Source organism: Eucyclogobius newberryi, unplaced genomic scaffold, assembly GCF_026437365.1.
Source record: "Eucyclogobius newberryi isolate DKJ021-1_F unplaced genomic scaffold, fEucNew1.0.hap1 SCAF_18, whole genome shotgun sequence".
Taxonomy (NCBI): Eukaryota; Metazoa; Chordata; class Actinopteri; order Gobiiformes; family Gobiidae; genus Eucyclogobius; species Eucyclogobius newberryi.
Genome location: NW_027315812.1, coordinates 16,026,089 through 16,047,795, shown reverse-complemented (window position 1 = coordinate 16,047,795; position 21,707 = coordinate 16,026,089). Strand labels below are relative to the sequence as shown.

General features: G+C 37.2%; 1 protein-coding gene across 1 annotated transcript; it reads right to left on the bottom strand.

Moving 5' to 3' along the window:
• Nucleotides 1–593: 593 nt before the first annotated feature.
• On the bottom strand, nucleotides 594–20,737 carry LOC140364323 (polycystin-1-like protein 1). The gene is made up of 48 exons (XM_072450420.1): nucleotides 20,665–20,737; nucleotides 20,054–20,279; nucleotides 19,563–19,676; nucleotides 19,310–19,482; nucleotides 18,760–18,921; nucleotides 18,522–18,676; nucleotides 17,454–17,505; nucleotides 16,896–17,061; nucleotides 16,572–16,811; nucleotides 16,035–16,167; nucleotides 15,471–15,680; nucleotides 15,217–15,398; nucleotides 14,728–14,931; nucleotides 14,179–14,342; nucleotides 13,989–14,093; nucleotides 13,824–13,877; nucleotides 12,932–13,105; nucleotides 12,750–12,825; nucleotides 12,529–12,673; nucleotides 11,916–12,066; nucleotides 11,345–11,471; nucleotides 11,039–11,225; nucleotides 10,899–10,955; nucleotides 10,510–10,815; nucleotides 10,214–10,429; nucleotides 10,003–10,113; nucleotides 9,776–9,927; nucleotides 9,436–9,536; nucleotides 9,179–9,371; nucleotides 8,681–8,764; nucleotides 8,409–8,613; nucleotides 6,868–6,974; nucleotides 6,605–6,704; nucleotides 6,388–6,519; nucleotides 5,558–5,731; nucleotides 5,151–5,331; nucleotides 4,462–4,556; nucleotides 4,097–4,383; nucleotides 3,930–4,014; nucleotides 3,719–3,865; nucleotides 3,540–3,658; nucleotides 3,367–3,477; nucleotides 2,512–2,746; nucleotides 2,309–2,413; nucleotides 2,072–2,212; nucleotides 1,351–1,464; nucleotides 843–989; nucleotides 594–770 (listed from the first exon to the last, which is right to left on the bottom strand). Exons 1-48 carry the CDS (start codon nucleotides 20,735–20,737, stop codon nucleotides 594–596), a joined length of 7,155 nt encoding a protein of 2,384 aa, XP_072306521.1.
• Nucleotides 20,738–21,707: the final 970 nt, after the last annotated feature.

The window sequence follows — 21,707 nt, the reverse complement described above, 5'->3', positions numbered from 1 at the left end:
ATTAACAAGTAAAAACTGTAAAAACTCAACATAAACATCAAATAGACTCACAACATCCTGGAGTAAAGCTTTATTTATTTTGACTGCTCTCAGATTTTAGTTTAGCATTGTACATTCTTAACACTGTCAAAGATTTTGTAGATACAGTGCAACACTTTAGATGTATTTATTAGAGAAGCTTATTTTGTTGTTGCTTTCAAAGTTATAGCTTCTTAAATATCTTGTTCTGTATGTACGAGCACTTCCACAACCACCTCTGAGGATTTAGCTGGGTTTGACATGAACGTAAACTGTTCCTTTGACATTTCCACCTCTCTTTCTTCTATGTTTTTAAGACATTTCATTTGATGTTCATGCACATTGTTCATTTCCTCTCCTTTTCTGCGTTTTGGAGGAAGATGACTGAGCTCATCTTGTTCAGACCTGAGGATGTGAATGGAAAACAAAGCAACACAGGTCATTTTGATCTTTCCTACTAATATTGTAACTATAAATTCATTTTCTTACATTTGAGATGAGGATAAAGGTTCTGTCATTTCAGACCCCAGGCAATCCTAAAAAAATAGGCTGTGTTATATGTGTTTCTAAATAGTTTATCCATAGATCCTGTTTGCTGTGTTGTTTACCTGTGCGTCTATTTTGGCTGAATCCTGCCTTGGTAAGATGGGACTGTCCTCTCTGTTCGCTTCAGTTTGGTCAGAGTCAGACAGGACGTCGAGTTTAAACAAGAGTTCGTCTAATACACTTTCAAACTGCTCAAAGTGATACGTCTGAAAGAGTGTTAAGTTAGTATTTTACATCAAGCACAGTATTAAATATCGGTTTACGTTGTGTTTTCTCACCTTTCTCTCTCTGTTATGATCTGTCGGTACAGAGCAAGTCCATATTGAAAATAGTTTATCTTTTATGCATTGAACCAAGTCTTCTGCATTGAACATGTTTCTTCTTCGACGCACATGTTTTACAGATGAAGACACAATATTTATAACCTTTAGGGGAGAAAAATATGTTTAAATTTCTCTTTATATGCACGTTTATTTTCCTGTTTAGTATCAGTCTATATTATCAGCTCTAAAGTCATTATGAAAGAGTTCTTTGTAAAACGTACCAGAGCTGCCCACACTAGTCTGGTCAGAACAAAAATGAAACCATGATGAAGTATGAGTCTTCTTGAATTCAAAGTTTTGGCTTTTGCAAAGATAAAGTTGTGGACCCAGGAGCTTTGGACATGGAATAGCGTTGCCATGGACGACCATGCAGCTACCAAGATCAGACCTGCAATCTGTGACAAAGTGAGATTTTAGCTCACGTTGACAGTAGTAAGCTGTGATTTATGTTTAGTATCTTTACCAACATCCAGAAGAGGCTGCGGATGGAGCGGGTCGGGAGACTTGTCTTGTTTATCAAAGTGGCACATCTCAAGGTCAGAAGGAAAAGTAATGTGCCACGAAGGCTGCGCAACGTCTGAACATACAAGAAGACATTCTGGTTATTTACTATGGCTTTTTAAAGATGCACTTTAGTCATACATTTGTTATGTGGTGGAGGGTACACCACGTGCTTGTCTCCATGGAGATGTCATAGCTTTGCCCACAATGTTTCGCCATAGCATTACACTTACCTATCTCCATTGAGACCAGCAGGTGGTGCTAAGTTACAGTTCAGGGTCTAATCAGTAAAACATGATGTGGGTTTTTACTAGAAGTCTAGATATGGACAAAACACAAACTTCTACTAAATTGCTCAAACTTGCTTGTTTGTCTTCTCTCTGAGCACGAATCACCTTCTCCGTCTCTGAAAGCCTTGATTTGCCAAGTTCTGAACTTGTGTCTTTTTATTGATGACAAAATGAATGCGGAAAGTCACATTTGTAAAACACTTTATAAATTAGACTGCTGTTCTGAGGTATATTTGTCCGTAATTAAATCAATCTCCATGGAGATAAGTACCAGAAAAGTTTATAGTAATAGAAGTATAGTAAATACGTCCTCTTTATATATTCTTATATTTTAAATCTTTTACTTTTCCACTATAACTGTCCTCACTATCCAGTCGCTTTAACCCTTCTCACCTGATCCCATGTGGCTAATTGACTATAATCAATATGTGTCTTGCTGTTTTGTCTTTGCAGCAACTCTGCGATGTTGCTGACCAGTGCAGTCCGATAAATGCCGTAAATATAGTAGACAGTGGCTACTGCGAAGACACTAACCTGCCAAAGAGGTACAATATTGTTTTTAGTGAGCTTACATGTTGTTTTTCATTCAAAATAAAATGCAGAACAAACAATAATATGTGTGTGACTCACTTCTAACCAGTTACATGAGATCTTGCTGTATCTCAACAGTCCTTTCTCACCAATCGAACAAATGTGATGGTACAAACGCAGGAATAAAAGGATCAGAAAGATAAGCTGGACAAGCACAAACATATTGCAAATTTATATAAGTCATATTGGAAAAAAAACACAATTTAAATAAATAATAAATAATATATAAAAACCACACATACCTTACAGGCCATAACCGCATAGTCTGATTGAGAGACCGTATCCAACACTTGCACAGACTGGACGCTGGCTGAGGGCCGGAGGACCCCAAAGGAACTCGGTTTGACGCTGAGAGTGACGCTGGTGAACAAGTTTGGAGCCGGACTGAACAGGGCAAAATGAACCTTCAGGACCACTGTACTTTTGCCTATCCAGTGCTCTGTCTGTAGCTGTTTAAGGTTATATTCAGCAATGCTCCTGAAACATAATATTATACTGTAGGAACGGAATGAATGAAGTATATATGTAGTAAAACAAAAATATTCTTACTTTGTGGGCCCCAAACAAGTTTTAGTTTCTCTCGATGCCATTTTAACATCCAAACTGTCAGAGCGTGTATGAACCAACACTGTCTTCGTTTTCAAATAGATGTGACGACAATTTGTCAATAGTACAGATACATTTAGAATCCAAAACTCATTGATGTACGGCCAACATCAAGCACGTTGATACATTTCAGATATTGAGCATTATAGATTAGAAAACATATAGTGACCACTTACTTCCTTGTGTCGTGTTGCTTCTGTTTTCCACAGGACAGGTTCTCCCATTAAGATATGTGACTTTGAGGCAAACTACATCAAAGTAAAGAACAAATTTAAGCCAGTAAAATGTTAAAAAATAAATGGTATTAATATTTACCTTAGCTGTGACTGATGTATTTTTGTAGAGTGTATTAATGAGACTGGTCTGTGCCCAGTTCCACCAGTCATCATATGTTTGAATACACATAAAGCTGTTCTGGCCACTGTAAATTAAAAACATCTCTAATATGAACCATAACTAGGGATTGTAAGTAAACTATAAGTGCAAAATACCTTATAAAGTGTTTTTTGACAGCTCTGTTGAGATTGTAACAGTCGTTGGAAGAGCTCTCATAAGTTACACACAGCATCAGCAAGAGCATCGAGGCAAAAACAAACCAATCCCTAAATAAAAGAAACCACAATGTCATATTTGAACAATGTTTCAAGTATTTGCACACACTCACCACACTGTCTGACGAATAAGCCCGTCTCGTTTCCTCTTACAGCGAGATTTTCTGAGCTCGGTTGAAGTTGGGGGGCGCACAAGACGCAAGAAGCGCTGCCTTTGTCGAGCCTCAAGTAACTGATACAAAAATATATATTGAAATTGTGTCATAATAGTTTGGTTGACAATTTTGATTACCTTCAGGAGGGTTGGAGTTCTTGTTCGACTCAAAGTCCAGTTCTGAATGGCTTTGTAAATACTTTCATGCATGTGTCGGGTTGAAAAGCTTGATATATCCGTGCTTTTTCTGTGCCACATTGAAACGACCAGGGCCATTGTGAAAACCTAGGATTAAATGTAATTATAATCCGTCTGGCCATATATTTTCTTTATTGTTGTTCCTATTTACCAGTAGTGGATGAATGAAGGAAATGCAAAACAAAAGAGAGAAGAAAAGTGATTGTATCCAAAGCACTGCCTCTCTGTGGGTAAACCTGGCCCCAAAAAGACGTATGTGGTTACAATTGTGTCATAAAAAATATAAATAAAACGTAATGATATGGTTTTTGACTTTACCTCACTCCAAAGACAGCAGAAGAAACCAGGCAGGACATGCAAAACAGCAGCCAAAGGGTCCAAGCCACATAGTTCAACCATTGACACATTTTTCGATCCTCTTTCCAACTTTCCTTGATGATTTTAGATGCATTTTCTTGCTTTTTCACATTTCTAATCAAATCCTGGGTCTCGTCCCCACCGTTGATTATAACAATGTCCTCTTTACTTATTGCCATGTTGTTTTGGATCTCATCAAGAATTTTATCATCTAGACTCCAACTGGAGACTGATGAAAGATCTGTATCCTAAAAAGTACATAAAACAAAGTCAATTGGAGTTGATTGAAGAATAAAATTAACATTAAATTGATTGTTGAATCTGACTTGGTATTTCTTTCTCCATGATTCTTGAACCCAGTGGTGTAGGCCGCCCCAAGAGCGATACAGCTCAAACATAGTGGTGCTCAATGAAGGCGCATCTGTGACCAAACAACAAAATGTTAAATTAGAATTTAAAAATTATTCATTTTTTTGCAAGTGAATGTCGGCAACGTAAAAGCAAATCTGTATCCTTATTTAGCATTTTTTTTAAATGAGCTCTAAAGTTCCAGTTTCTTTCTTTCTTTCTTTTTTCACCTTTATTTAACCAGGTAAAAATCCATTGAGTTTGAAGCCTATTTTTCAAGGGTGACCTGGGCCAATGTGGCAAAACTTGCAGCACGCAATTATTAAAAGACATTTAAGAAACGACATTTAAAAGCACAGAAAATGTTCGTAGGAGTCTTGCTCTTTCTTTTCTTTTTAAAAGGAGTGAAAAAACCCTCAGTGAAACCACTCACACAACCTCAGTTCAGATTGGAGAGAGTTCCAAGCTGTGGGAGCAGTATAAGCAAACGCCTCTCTTCCCCAAATCAGTCCGTAGTCGAGGGACAGACAATCAATAAATGTGACACAAGCGCAGGGCATAGTGACCCTCCGCTCTCTGTAGGTCTTAGATTAGACCACGGGCACTCAAAGAGCCACACTTTTTTAACCCTTAAAACAATATATCACAAATGTATAACCTAACTTACCATTAAAACTTTCTGTCTTGGTCACCCCTGTGCTCTGAGTGGACAGTCTCATCATTTTGACTGGACTGAGCCGAAACATAAAGGATAATAAGGTCGCTAACGGCAGAACGAACGCAACACTTAACATCCCTGTCGTGACCACATTCATTGATAAATATTTAATGTCCAGCTCCAAATGCATCTGAGAAAGAGAGACACACTTATTACCAAATCACACATCACTGAAATGAAGACAGTTTATTCACTGCACAGTAATAGAATGAAGAGTATAGTAATTTAATATCATAAGCTACAAGCGACAGTGGTGCCGTGGGTAAAGTGTTTGCCCACTAACCAGAGGGTAGTTCGGTCTTGACAGGGAATCTACGACAGAAACTCTCAAAACCAGGTGCAGCTAACGTACTCACCGTGTTATTTGTTTGTGATATGATAAAAGCGTTGACACATGCGTAGCCCAGCCACAGTAAAACACACGTGCCCATTCTTTGGCGTTGTGTGAAAGAGTTCGGGTTTGGGCAGCTGCAAACGGATATCCAGATGTGGAAGTCTGCCATGTAGTCCCACACTTTGAGACACAACATCTGGAAGTACACACGTGCAAAAGTACATCAGGTTCACCATGGTGTTTTTAGAATTAATTTTAAGATATTTGTGTATCTCACAGTGCAGAGATTCCCTTTCTACACAATAATAAAGTGCAGCATGCTCCATACAAAGAGGGTGCATGCAACAATTGTAAAAGAAAGGCTACTTACAAAGAATGACATTTAAAACATTTAAAAATACAAAATTACGAGTCACAATAAAAAAATAAGCAAAAATATAAATAACTAAAATGATCTACATTTTAAAATAGAGCTGCAACTAACAATCTAATCAATTAATCTAGAATTATTTTCATTAATTGGTTAGTTGTTATGAACGCAAAAGGCCTGTCAATGAGATTTTTACTAAATTTGACCAAATGAAGCAGAAGTGAAGCCCCTTGAGGACATCCAGATGGAGTATATTTACAGACAAAACTGTATTTTCCTCAGAAACACTAAATCTACACATTTCCCGTGTAATTTTCATTTTGTTACTTCTCTATCTGAGCCATAAAAGCTCTTTTCTCAGCTCACGTCACGTACATGTATTGACCAGTTGCAATTTAATGGATTTGTTTGTTGCAGCCCTAGTTTGAAGTGTATGCTCACAAATAATTGAATAAATAAATTGCTGAAAACCAATGTCTTGCCTTTCCAAAGCCCATTTTCTCATTGCAAACTCTCAGCATTCGCTCCACTCGACCGTCACTCCTGTCCACAGCCAGCCAGCACCCACAGTCACAGAGCCATGAACGCCCCTTAACCTGGTGAGCCCTGTTCAACTAAATATCACACAAAAGCATTCACATTAGCTGTTTCAAGGTTTAGAGAATGAATCTATTGATGCAAACTATGGAGCACAGTCACCTCAAACACTTCCACACGTTTGAGGAACCACGTCGGAGTTTGTCCACAGTTATCGTGCCAGATGTGAATCCCACGCAGTGATCCCAGGCTCTCAGCTGCACTGTAAGGAAAGAAAGAGCCATAGAAAAATGTGTGTCAAATAATTTAGATGCAATTAAAATACAAACATTCAACACTCACAAATTAGAATGAAGCATGACTAGACATGGGAGTCAGTGGATTCGACAAAACAAAACTGTATGTTACTGTATAATAAATCTTACCTGATAATGAAAGTGTCCTGAGAGTTTCTTCTAAATAAAGTGCATCCTGGGACTTGAAGTTCTTTCATCTGAGTAAACCCATCTTCTCCGCAAAGCACTACGTAAACCTAAAAGTTAAAAGAATTGGCAAAAAAAAAGCTCATTATCACCAATGTACCATAAGCAGGCCATATAATCATGCCATCTGATGTACACAAATGTGCTATTTTTACTGCTTCTTGGATATTTTCACACATCATTACAGATGGGATGTAGATACTTGAAAAAACATGACATTTGCTGTCTTTTCTTTTCTTTTTTTTTGCTGCTCTCTCTCGGCCTATCATGAGCTGAGGAGCAACAGTAAAAGCAACTCATCAATGTCTGTGCAGAGCTGAAGGAGTTGATGATGACTGGGCAAAAGGCTAAATTAAGGAGGCTCTGGGAGGGAAAAACAGGTATTTTTTTGTGTGTAGCATGTTAAACTGAAATGTGATTAGAGTGATGGATGTTAGATAAAGTGCCAGAGAAGAGCTGAGTTGATGGATGTGGTTTAACTGCTTAATTTACACAGCAAACTCAAAGCTGGCATTCTCACTTTTGTTAAAATATTCATGTTCTTTTTTCAGTAGATCATGGGCTGAAGAGGAAGTGTCGACATGACAGAGAAGATCAAGACAACGAAAAAGGTATGTATGTGTAACAGGTAAATGTAAAACAGATTGCTTGGATAGATTACTTGGATTGATGCAAGATTAAGTGAATCTTAAATTGAAGAGCTCAAAATGACAGTTTACAGGTTGTAAAACTATACATACCGGTTCATATCACATTATACTGAATATATTGAGGATGTAAAGAAAAGCTAATGAATATTTCACTGTTAAACTGAAGGAAACACTTCAAAAGTGGCGTTGTCACTTGGTAGCAGGCCCATTTACAACTGAAATCTATAAGTATTAATACATTTTGGCCGAGCGTAAACCGGTTGGTTTATAAACACTATATTAAGATAGAAGTAATTATTTCTCAGTAATGGTGCAATGGTAACTTGTTGATGATGCTGCAAATGCATTTGTCCTGGAGTTGGAAAAGGGGGAAGTAGTGCACATGGCCCTCCCTGTGTGCAAAGTATATTATATATGATACAGATTTATAGATTTAGCCATGCATTTTCACAGTTAGAAAAGCTGGATGCACTTAATAGTTTAATACAATTGATCGGCAGCAGAATTAAAGGCTGCAAAATGACTGAACTACTACTATAAATTAAACATTAATTGTTAAACGAGAGAGATTTTTTTAAAATAAATAATATAATAAATAAAATTCTATAATAATACAATAAAAATATAATAATGATAATAAAATAATATCATAAAAATATAATAACAAAAATATGTAATAATAATAATCATAATCATAATAATGCACTACCTATTGTGTTTATTTTTACTTTCTGCCTCTGAATATTTGCCAATCGTCATCTCATTGTTTTCTCCTCCATTTGCTGCAGAGCTGTCCATAAAATAGACCTGAAATCCCTGAACCCCTTCCCGTACCTTTGCACTCATCTCTGCCGCGGAGCAGAGGCCGGTGTGGAGGGTGACAGCGTAAAGACACGGCTCACTCGGTACATTATCACACAGATAGAACACCCTTCTCTCCCCAGGGACGACATCAGCGTTCTGACTCAAAACCAGTGCGAGAACGTAGAAGGCCACACCCAGCACCAGCACGACGACCACTGTCCAGTTATGACACACACTGACACATAGAAAGAGCAATAAATACATACATAATTACATCAGCTTTCAAATTGTGTGAAATGTACTTTAAAAAGCCTCCTATGTCTCCAGTGTTGAGGTTGGTAGAAATCTGCTCCTGCCTCAATGTCACTGGATGCAACTGACGACAGCTAAAGACAAACAAAGGATTTATCAATTCATTATTCCCAAAGTCAGGCCCAAAAGTGAATGATGTGGTGTTACAATTTAAATGATTTGTTTTACCAAATATACAGATGTGTTCACACTTGTCTTGGTTTGATCCCAGTTTAGTCCAGATGTTGACTTGATTTGACATGTTCTAGTCCTTGTTTAAGGTTTAATCCCAATTTTGATGTGATGTTTGTGCAACTGTGACAGCACAAAGCAACAGGCATTTACCTTTTAATCCGAAGAGTGGATATGTATACTATAATTTCCCCATGTGGGACAATAAAGGATTATCTTATCTTATCTTAATACTTATCTCGGGCTGATACTGTGAGTTTTTGATTAAGAACTATAATCCACCACAAAAGAGAAGCACATGCACACTACCGTCCCACCTGCAGTTGATGTTGGAGGATGTGTCTACAGTCTGTGTTCTGCAGTCCCGGTCTGTCCACGTCCCTCTGTGCGTGTCCCAGGACAAACACTGGCTCCTCTCTACTCTCACTCTGTAACTGACCTTTGTATCCCTCCATCTGTGAGGCCTTTCAAAATCAGCTTTCAGGAGGGCGAGGTATCCAACCCCACCAGCTAAAGAGAAAACAGACGATTGATATCATGTCAAATAAGAGCAGATTGTCTTAAAATCTCTCACCATTGAGGTAGGACGAAGGCAGCGTCATGTGAATTTGACTTCTCTCCCAGGTATGTATTTTGCGTAAATGGTGTTCAGTCGGTGTCGGCTTTGCAAACATCCTTTCAAATGAAGAAAACGTTTTATTCCTGCAAATTTGGTACAATCCCTCTGCTCTGCACATCAGTAATTAACACTGTTGACTGAATGTAACAGTCCCAGTCACCAGTAGGATTTAAAAACAAATTAGTAATCAACACTAAATGTAGTATCAAAAAGAATTAAAAAGCATCAAACCTAAAAATAACACATTATAAAATACATTTCCTATTGAATAAACAGTGCATTTGTTTGTATTTACCTGAAAAGAAGCATGACTGGAAACCCCCTGGTGGCCGTCGGAGTGAACTGCACATGAAACTGAATCGCATGTTGCAAGTGCTCATGGGAAATATTAAAGCTGTGGTAGTTGATCTTGAAGGGTTGGAGAGTGTATTCAGGAGTTACGGTTTGCTGAAAAGAATGAGATAACGTTACTTTTTAATACATTTTGTTTATTTTTGTTGTTTTTTTTAATAAAAGGCTTACTTTTTCTTGGGGTCGTACTTCTATTTCAAAAGGCTCAGCTAAGAATTGAATAGGAATCTTCCTTCTTGTGCTGCATCTGAACAAACTTAGTTCAAACACTGGTCCTGTCCACTAATTTAAAATAAATAAATCACAATTATACCTTATATATGCAAAGATCAATATGCTTAATCTCTGCCACAATGGAAAAACTCACACATCATGTTCTTACCTGTCCAGGATATTGAGCCCAAATGTAGGGGTTTTGGTTGAGTTCAGTCACTACACTGATCACACATGTGTCAAGATGGCGCACAAAGGTTTGAGGAAAGTAGAAAACACAAAAACCACTGCTGACTGTGGTCATTTGAACTCTGTGTGTGGCGTATACAGACACAACGCTGGCACGCACTTTGAACTCTTCTATTTTGTTAAGCAAGACGAATTTCTGAAAAAGCAATTTATATTAAGAATCATGTGATATAAAGGCGTATATATAAGTGTTTCGGTTTTAGTCGTATTTCTTACCAGTGTTAATAACGAGATGATGTGCAAAATACTGTCTACAAGATGCTTAGCGAGGCTGAGTCCATTCAAGGAACCAGTGTGATGTGTTAAGCAGACATTTCTTATAGACATGGCATTATTTCCTGCTATATTGGAAAAGTATGGCTCCATTTCAGCTGCAGTAATTGTAATGTCGTAAGTAGTGACAGTCTTCAGATTGTGTGAAAGTAGACGGATCATACTGGTCAGTGTCATCTGGTCCACACGCAGTTGATTTGTGATGAAGTGCATGAGACTGATAACTTGACTTATGGTTGCTAATGTTACCTACACAACAGGGAATAAGATTGAGTCAGAACGAAAACCTATATTGCATTCTTGGAAATCTTTAAAATTCGCAATTAACTTACTTGATTCTGGATTTGCAAAAGGTTTTCAAGTATATTAACGGTGTCTAAGATGGAACCCTGGAGATAAAATGCATTAGTTATATATAGAGCTACCATAATAGCTTTGTATCGCGTATAAATATTTAATGATGAAATAATACCTGATCAATAGTTTTGACGTCGCACAGGATGCAAACAAGTGTATTACGTAAAAGTACTTGGGATTGTGTGTTGACCTCAGGCTCCAGGCTCAGTCTGTTCAAGATGTTTGTGACAATACGGATGTAATTTAGGATTTCAAGACTGTTCCCAAGTCGTCTGGAGAGGATTCTCAACGCTGTCTGTGAACTGCAGAGAACGCATTCAAAGTTAGATCAAAATGTTGTTATTCTGCAATTTAGTATGTTGATATTAGGTAAGCATAGTTTTATTTGTAATGTTTCCAGTCATTTATGATGATAATTTACAGATTCAGTACTGGATCACTGGATGAAAACGTGTCTGTCACAAACTGTGGCTGCACTCTGACAGTGACGGGACAGGGGCGAGTGCTTCCTCCACCGATGCTGCTCCTGATCTCCATGGAAATGGTAACTATAGAAACATTTTAGAGGGGACATATTTTATCAAATCAGCTTTTATATGATTTAAACTATGTGATAACAGAGTTCCCCTCTCATTAGTTTCCTCTGAGTTGTATTTTGAGTGGTTCATGTATGTTCACATGATCCTGTATTGTCCGGCAGTTGAGCCTTAGAAAATTCCTGTTTTCACCTACCCCCTATCCCCACCCTATTACATGTGTTTATTATAGTAGGGGTCAAAATGTCTCACAGCCATTTTACAAAACAGTAAAATGCCAACTATGATGAGGCTGGGCTTATCACTTCACAGTTAAACAGGAAGTCAATGACAATTTTTCTAGAATTAAGCGTATTTTAGATCAATATTACAGTTTAAATAGTGTAAAATAATGATCTGTGTATGTTTTAGTTAAATATTAATAAACAAAAAAAACTAAATATGTCTTTCAATTACAATTTAAACACATCTGTATGAATGCGTTACCTTTATAGTCGTCGTTTGGGTCTCCAGCAGGAAGATTGAAATAGTGCTCGAAGTCTGAGCCTTGATATAACGTTTGTGAAGATTTGCTGCCAACACTGAAGCTGTATTCATACAAAAAATACTGTAGGGACACAAAAAGGACAAAAGGATGTTACAACAGAATGTAAAAGCTTTTATTCAAGGAGCACATTTCAAACAGAAGTGAACAGTACAAAATCAATTCATCTTTTTGATCTCCTTTGGGTTAAATTTAGAACTATGCATGATTTAATCCGATTTTAGACCAAGTTTAGCCATAAATTATGCTTTATATAACACAGGTTTAGATCTGGTAGTCTGAAAGGCGTGAAATGTTTCAATTATAATCAAATAAAAGCAAATTTCATGGAAAAAATAATGTGATTTAAAGCAGTGAATGAAATGTTTTCTAGAAGGGCCTGAAATGTAAAACGCATGACAAATCAAAATGAGAGCACAGTAGGAGACCCAAAGTTCATAGAGAACTGAGAATAAAATAAATAAATCAACAATTTCAATATCTGTTGGCTATAATGTGTAAATGAGACGATAAAACCAGTTGTACCTCTTTCCCCGTTGTGCAGAAGATGCTGAAGACCGTCAGTAGCTCCACTCCATTTGTGGGCTGCACTTGGCACGTCATTCCTTTGGGAGCTGGTCTAGTTTGAAAGAATAACTGTGTCCTGCCCGCGAGCTGCTTCTGTGAATCTAAATTCAATCACGTCAACATTTAAATCCGTGTGCGTGTGATTTAGTTGAGACTTGCCATGATTTTTTTGAGGAGTTGCCGTGACCTCCAACATGTATCTGTGTCCAGGCCTCAGACTGAACGGCTTCAAATCAAGTCGAGAAGAGGAAATTCCTGCAGAAAAAAGAGAGAGAGAGAGAGAGAGAGAGAGAATAACAATCATGTAATAAATAATCAATGTTTGTGAGTTTGTCTGCATTGTTAAATTTGAACGTTTTACCTGTGTAAGTGTAGGACTCAAAGATGGAGCGGGGGACAAGGTCGCGGGGCAGGTCCAGTAAAGTGGGCTCCTGCAGCGCGACATGAGGCCTCACGTTCACCAGATTACTGCCCTCCTCCCTGTGTGATCCGGGCTCCGGCTCCTCCCCCAAACTGAAGCTCTCGCCATCCTCAACTGGAAAAAGGTAAATGTGGCTTATCGTATTTTAATCCAATGTATTTTATCTATGTGACATGTGGCTTCTTTTTTTTTTACAAACAAACAAAAAACACTTGATTTTTCTCGTTGCATCATTATTGTGTCATAAAATAATAATTGTGTGTTAAATAAACATTAAAACTTTGTAAATGAACGAGATTTTCCAACATAATAGTGACTTAAATGATTAGTTTAATAAGTAGATGCAGAATGTTCTAAATATTTTGTAATTATAAATGTTTTAACAGTACTAAAATAATTCTAGAGCTATTTTTGCATCAATATTTTCACATTGTACACATTTCACACACAGTTTTACCTGTGCTTCTTCCTGGTGATATTTCCGACTCTCCCTCCTCTGCATTCAAGAAAGAATCGTAATGTAGGTCTATAAAGGTAAAGGTTTATAATGTCAGACTCTCCAGTTTAAACCGTGTATAATTTGCACTTTAATGTATACTTTTCTCACCCTTTATAGAAAAAGGAAAATCCCAGTCAGTAGATGATTCAAACGGGTCCATCATTTCTTGCCCATTGTACTCAGAGGACATAAGTGAAGAGTCAAATGGATCTAAATCTTCTGGAGGGTTTTCAAATAAGTAAAAAAAAAAAACAATTATCGTATTACTAATTTGGCAAACAAAAAAAATCACATAACTTTTTTTAATATTATATATTTGCGTCCTGAAGTTACCTGAACTTGTCATGGCAAAGTCCATTGTAGAGTCAGGCCCATGGTCCAAAACACCTGTGTAAATCAGTACAGATCAAATGTTGCATGTCTACTATCCTTATTTTAATAATATAAAAATAATAATTGTTTGTTTGAGTCGTTCACTTGAAGTATGTCATTGATTACTTCTCTGGTGCCTCGGATAACGAGGAGCTGACGCAGGGGAAGTCTCTGTCGCTGTGTCTTTTATGGAGGATGGAGAACTGAGATCCACTGTGGAGCAAAACGGGACTAGAACAAAACAAAAATACAAACATTATCTTCAGAAACATTTAAACATTTTAGTAATGATATCTTTGTTGAAATGTGCTTATACTTTCGTTGGCTGGTCTGGAAGAAGCATTGACCTGATACAGACTCCAGGAGAAATGAATTACATTTGAAGGTATTTTATGTTGTTCGGAAAAGGCCTGGACAGAGAAAGTCTGATCCCAATTCACTTTGTCGTTATGGCAACGAGGACAGTCCACGGACACTTCCCTACATAAAAACGTTAACATACAACAAAAAATTACACCAAATAATTACACTGTATTTTATATTGTTCTGGTTAAAATCACTTAAATATTTAGCACATTTATGCAGATCTATAAATAAATGCAATGGTAACAATAAAACAATATCACAAACTTTACAATTGAATGCTCCACAATAAGAGTTATTTATAGGGGGACAATTAAAGCCCATGATATAAAGCTTTTACTTCATTAATTTGATGTAAAATTCCCAAAAAGGTCCTGGTAATATTAAAAACATCATATTAGATCTTCAAATTAAATAAAAAAAAAAAAAAAATACTATTCAGAAAACGTAGCAATAACATACAAAATGCAAACAAAATATGCATCAGTTAAATGATTCTTACACTTGCAGGTCTGTTTTGACAGTGAGGAAGACGTGCGATGAACCAGAGCGTCCTGCACTTTCTACGCTGAGAGTGAATTGAAACTGGTCATAGTTTGTTTTTAGGAAAGAGGCGGGAAAAGTGATGACACCAGAGAACATGGGAACGTCACGCTCGAAGCAGGAGCTGGAGATGGTGCTGACCGGTTTACAAGTCCAGCTAAACCTGTCAAATGAAAAAGTATAATAATAAAAACAAGATGAATTATTAACTTAAATTATTATTATTATTGTTCAATGATTAATAAGTGATAGTATAGGTTAAAGTTAGGTTAAGGTACACTTTATATGCATATTCCAAGACAATATTACAGAAAAATTCATTGTGAAAAATGTTTCTTATCAGAATCAGAAAAGGTTTTATTGCCATTGTCAGTGAACACAATTCATAAACGGCCAGAATGTGCTTTGGTGATGTATTTTTCTTTATTTCTTTATTGTGTATCTATACCTTACTGTGTTGTGAGGCAAATCTGGGTCATACGAGTTGGTCCCATCCAGTGTGACCACAGTTGTGTTTTTATTGTTAATAAAAATATTGGTGCCCCCTCGAATGATCGCTACAGGAGCCGTCTCGATCACGTGCAGTTTCACACTATAGTCACTGTAAACCACGCTGCCAACAACTTTAACCTGTTTACAAAAGAACAGGATTTGTATCACCGATTGCTGCGATCCAACAGTGACTTGTGCTCAGTGACGTACCTTAGCCACTGCAGTGTAAGTGTCATAATGGAGGAAGTGTCTCGGCAGGACCAGGGTTTGTCTGTTTGTCTCTACATGAGGCAAAGGAAAGACTTGTCCCTCAGAGGTGTACAGTGTCCACTTGTACTCGACTCCTCCAGAAACCAAAATGTCACAATCAAACTCGGACTCGTACGTCACTCCCAGGCGGATGTGTTCATATCTGGGCAACTGGGAGAAAAAAAGAACACTTTGGTTTTACATTCACAAAACAATTCCTAACACTAATAGCAGAAGTAAAAACTACTGCTATTATTTTAAATACATATTCTAAAACAGTTAAACATCATCTAAATGTTATGTTTTATGATTTGTTTTAATTCACATTTTGCTACCAGTGTTTTGTTGGGGCTGTTTTAGTAGAATTATCTAAAGGTGTAGTATGATAAGTAGAGTCTCTTACATAAAAATGGCCATGCATAACAATTAATAAAAAATGTCTTGAAATTTAGTTTAGGTTCACAGTGAATTACCATTACGATTTAATAACATATTGTGTCAAACTCAAATCAGACGGACACAGACCTTTAGTGTGAGCGGTCCCATGTTTTTCACTGGCGGAGGCTGACAGTGTGAGTCCACGACAAACATGTGACTTCTCAAAGAGGCGCTGCTGACCAGGTTAAAAACAGACACTTCTACCATGAACTCTCCCAAACTGTGTCAAGAAAGAATAAGACATTTAGATCATGAATAATTGTGTGTGTGTGTGTGTGTGTGTGTGTGTGTGTACCACAATGATCATAAAAAACTGCTTTTCAACATATAATTATAATATAATTATTTCTTATAAACCATGTGGTCTTATATAAGTTCTGATAGAGGAAGAAAGTTCTAAAGCTGTATCGATACTTATTTACATGAGTGTCTAGATAGTTTTGATTAATTAGAGTTCTATTGTGAAGATTGTGTAATATCAATTCATTAATTATTCATTTAATGCAGTTTCTGTTACCAGCCACATTATGATTTGTTTTACCCGCATTGGATTTTTTATTTTTACATATAGAAATCTTTTTTTTTTTTTAGCGTGCACTCGTTGAACAGAGAGTCCTCACTTACTTTTGAAAGACGTGTCTCGCTGTGCTCTGTCCGTGTTCGGATGAGCCGTCTCCAAATGTCCACAGGAAGTTGAGTTGTGTCCCAGTATTGACTCTGCAGCTGAGCACGACACTGTGGTTCTGCAGCACAGAGGCCGGGTGGACCAGTCGGTTTAGTTTTACTGCTTGTTGGATTATCAGAGGAAAAGGCTCCGAGGTGGTGGACATCTGAGGCGTTACCATGACAACTGTGACATTGTACCTGAAAACAACATCATTTTTTTTCCTAAATCACTTATAAATGTGAGGAGTGTTATTTCTTACAGTGTTAGTGTCTCCCTCATACCTGCCTGGCTTGCTGTATTTTTTAGTAATGGTGTTGAACATGTTTCTTGCAGAAGTGGAGTCTCCAAAGTGCCACAGGAACTCCATGGAGCCCTGTGCATCCGTCACAGCTAAGAAATGGATTTCTGTGTGTGTGGAATAGGCTCGCTTTGCAGCATGAACCTCAACTTCCGGAAAAGAGGCACACTTTAAAGTTTTTTTAATACAAGACAGTACTTTCTCAATTTTACTCTCTAAATGATCTGCCTATATAGAGAGGCATTAATTAGATCGGCTACAAGTAAAACACAAATCATAATTGACAATTTGTAAATAAAAATGGATATAAAATAATAATAATAAATAATAAATATTTGAAAGCCATGAGCAGTGGCTTTGAGTTTTTATGTTCTTTGTATTATATTTTGGTTAAGTAAAAATATCTAAAACAAAAAATAAAAAACAATTATAATTCAAATAAATAATATTCTAAATTATTTTGCACAACCTAACCTGTCTAAATATGTTTGCATGGTTTGCAGCATATGTTTTATATTTTAAAATAATCATGTTTCCTTACCATTGCCATTCGGAGCTGCCTCTCTCTTTTCCTTTATTCTCACAGTCTTGTTCTGAGAAGACATAAGATTTGAAACCACAAAAAACATATTTGTCTTCTTTGTCCCAAAGCTGCTGTAAATGTGCTATTTGCCAGTAAAAAGACAAATGTCTTTTTTCAATGCTAAAAAGTGCAAAACAGTTATATTTTAAGATAGCTTGAATCATATTTTTGTAAAGACGTGCGTAAAGAAGAAGAATTCCTTTGATTCAAGGCCTTTTAACTTTAACACAAGTAACTCAACCATACTAGGTTGAGTATTGAAGGAAAGTTACCAAAACTCAAAAGGTGATATTGAAAGTTGGAGGTGTGAAAGAATTGAATGGGGTGTAATAAAGGAGTTTTGTGGATGTTAACTTCACAAAGGGTGTTACAGCAAAGGCCATTGTAATCAGTGATAAAAGTGACACTGTAAATCTGGTGGCAGCTGGTGGTTTTAAGTGTGTGAGGGTGACATCATTGAAAGTGCATCCAATTCAGTGGACTTAAAAGTCAAGCAAGGAAACAATATAACAGACACACATAATGAGACATTTTAGCTATAGTTGAGTTTTATTATTTATTTATTTCTAACTGTTTTAAGTTTCAGGTTTTTAGGGAGTTTTTTGGTGGAGCTTTTTCATATAATATAAAATATTCAAATTAAGATAAATATTATTCTATCCTGTTTCAATGCTAAAAGCCTGGATATTAAATTCATTATATTTTAAATTTGATATTATTTTAAAGAAATAGTAGTGTAGATGAAAATAAAATACAGTTATATTTTTGTTACACTTTTTGTAATTACTTAATTACTTATTTGCTTAATTAGCCTTAATAAAGCATGAGCAAAGACTTAATGCATAATGAATAAATAGTTTAAGAATGATTCAGGCTTAATTAAAAGGGTTAGGAGGTTTTTGTTGTTGGTTTATATATATATATATATATATATATATATATATATATATATATATATATATATATATATATATGATTTTATACATACTGATTTTTTTCTTTACAAAAATATGAAATTGCTGGTACCTTTGTGCTTTTGATGTCTGACTGAAGTGTCTCTTGTGTGAGAGCCCAGTCACACTCTCCATGCCAAACCTTCACCAAAGCGTCTGGTGTTTGAGCCAAAACAGTGAGATTGAGAGCAGCAGTGATCGAGGAGAGAATGTTGGTCGCGACGACCCCTAAAACAAAATACCAAAAAAGTGTGTCTAATCATATAACATTTATATCATTGATTTATTATAATTTGATATGTGTGACTTACTGATTTCATATGTTCCTGGAGCCTCTAAACTCCAATTGGATGAAACATTAAAGGAGCCACGATTCAGAATGTTGACATGCAGTGAACTTTGACCTTTGGGGGTCATTCCCAGGAATTCCACAGTGACATCAGAGAGGTCCTGTCGCCCAAGCCCAAATATCCCTAAAATAAACAAATAAAATGTTATACATATTTGCATTTAAGTTTTGAGATCAGACAGAATAAGTAAACTCAAAGAACAATTCATAAAACTTTTAGCCCTTTTTATAAACTGAAATATTATTGTGTTTTTATTGTGTGCAATAAAAAAAAAACATTTAAGAAGATTTTTGACATTTAACATTAAAGTAAAAAACGTGCAAAATAAATCTTAAATGTTATATTATTATTAAAATGTTAAAAATGATTTCATTTTAAATAGATACGTTGGCTTTGTAGAAGAATAAAAGTATAATTGACAAATCAATGTTGCAACCAGTTTGGGTCACATCTAGTTGTAAAAATATCAAGACTGAAATTAAAGAATTAAACATTTCAATCAGCCACTGACCTGTCGACTGGTCCAAAGGTGCAGCCAAGTTTCCAGAAACGTGAACAGTGAAGGTTGTGTTGGTGAAGACCCGGTCTGGAGACACAGAGAGGCTTATTCTGTCCAAAAACGGTCCAGAGGTTTGGTACAGAGCCACATTTCTGTTGCCCTCTCCAACAGGCAGTAACACAGCACTGGAAATAAAACAAGACACACAAAAAATCCATGTTGACAAAGAATGAAACCTCTTTTTTGTTAAACCCATGAGCCACACCGTTGTCCTGGGACATGTGTTGATGAGTTGTTGGGACAGTCAGAGAGTGAGCAGCTCAGCAGCTCCTGGTTTCCACAGTAACAGCCCCACGAGGTCACTGCAGCCACGCCGAATCTGCAGAGAAAAGATTAACGTGATTTATATTTAGTTCATTCATTTGGCACTAAACGAGGATAATTATTTTTACTTTTCCCACGTAGGCCTCTTTTTACTACTGCGTTTGAATTATTTTGTGACTATAAATTGACTGAAATAAAATAAAATGACCCCAACAGTATGCTGCCAGTAGAAAAATAATTTCCCCAAATAGGAAGTTTGAGCACCACCTTCACCAGCCATGTGATGCTGCTGGAAAACTGTAGACTTATATTAAACTTTTGCTATTTTAACAGGCGTCATATATTTAACACTTAAGCGGCATTAAAAACAACAACAACAATGACGACGATGACAACAACAAATTGCATATTGTTCATTCACTCAGGACCCACCCTTTCCTTTGGCACAGACCAGAGCAGTCCACCGGGTCAAGGTCACCGCTGTCCGGGAACAGACCACCGCTGCAGGCGCAGACACAACCCAGGAACCATGAGCCCCCGCGCCCCGGGGACACGGAAACTGCCCCGCTAAAGCGCAGAGAGAGGAAGCTCCACATTGTGAAGGCAAAGCCGGGGCTCATGGCTCCTGCTCGCACCGAGGATTTCACAATGTTCTGGGCTGAAGCGAGACTGAGGTGATAAACTGCTGTTCACAATGACGGACAGAGGTGTGTGATGCAGCGCTGTGTGCATTTAAGGCAAGGGGCAGGGGTCAAATGTAGTCCCCACCTAATTACCTTTAGTCCTGAAACTGAAGACACCCTGACCATAAGAAGCACAAAACAAATAGGGTTGAACGTGGTTAAACTGTAGATGGGTCAGCTTCAGACGCGGGGTGTATGTTCAAAATGATCAGGGGCTTTTATAACTTTCAAATGACTTTAAGTTAGCACGATATTCTGTTGGAAAAGCACAGTTTCTATGGCCTTGCATAGTCCTATAGTTAGAAAAAGAAAATTATTTTTATTTTTCACAAAGATGATTTTGATTATTCTGCAGAAAACCGTTTTCCATCCTGATCAGCTTCTCCTTGTAAAAGATGATGGAGCTGATCTGGCTGCGCGTTTGCTTCCACATTTGGTCCTTGTGCCCGGTTACATCGTGCTGCCTGAAACAGCTTATCTGGACATTTAACCGAATATTTCTTCCTCTTCAGTTTTGGCACACATTCAGGGACTTGGCCCATGTGTTTGGGTAGTTTGTATTTCACACTTAGATTAAGCATCTGTTATATAATACTGAAGTAAGATGTACATTTCCATGAAGTCAATAAATGTCCAAATGAAGCCCTGTCATGCTTACAATTCAGATAAGAATTAAGAAATAAGATCTGCTTCTGTCTGTTGGCACCATTGGCACAGTCATTTGACGCTTTTGTAAGTCGGTAGGCCTACAAAAGTTAATTTAACACAAAAAGCTCAAGATAGAGAAAGACTATAGCTTTCAACACATCCCTTTAATTCTCTTTGTACAACTGCAGAACACCGTCTTTTCCATTTGACCTATATTATCATTTTGAGTCATTCTGAGTAGGCCTGGTTGTTGACTAGCCTCTCTCTATCAACACAAATATGCATCAGTTACGTTTTGATGTTTTATTTAGTCTATATTGTACACAAAACGTCCTCATGTTCAGCCAGTAACAACAGCGGTCCACCTTAAAAACCTCTTCCGGATCCCGAGACCTCCCCTTTAAGAGGACCACGCAGTTGCTTTGTGGGCCGACAGAGAGCGCTCTCAGACCGCCACATGTGCCTCGTGCCGCCGCTGCCAGAGAGAGGCACCACAGGGGTAATCAAATTCATTATGTCTGCTCGTTTTATGCGCAAACCCGACTCCGATCGGGCAGAGTTCGATTCTTCGGCGTGATTCATGAACCATCTGCTCTGTGCGAGTGACGACACACGTGTGCAAAACAGATACTTCTACGTGTGAAAAAATGATTACACTTACGTCTAAATCATGGTTTCCTTTTGTGTAAATCAGCTTCATCACACCTTACCAACCTGTGATTTTGTTTTGTGTCTTGATATAAGGAGAATGCATT

What these genes read in the sequence shown, in the direction of transcription:
- LOC140364323 (XM_072450420.1), bottom strand. Translation starts at nt 20,737, where the DNA reads ATGTGGAAGCAAACGCGCAGCCAGATCAGCTCCATCATCTTTTACAAG. An exon ending in CAGACATCAAAAGCACAAAG is followed by an intron (nt 17,506 to 18,521) that starts GTACCAGCAATT and finishes ATGTCTTCTCAG; the next exon opens with AACAAGACTGTGAGAATAAA. An exon ending in CATACAGATGTGTTTAAATT is followed by an intron (nt 11,472 to 11,915) that starts GTAATTGAAAGA and finishes ATGTTTCTATAG; the next exon opens with TTACCATTTCCATGGAGATC.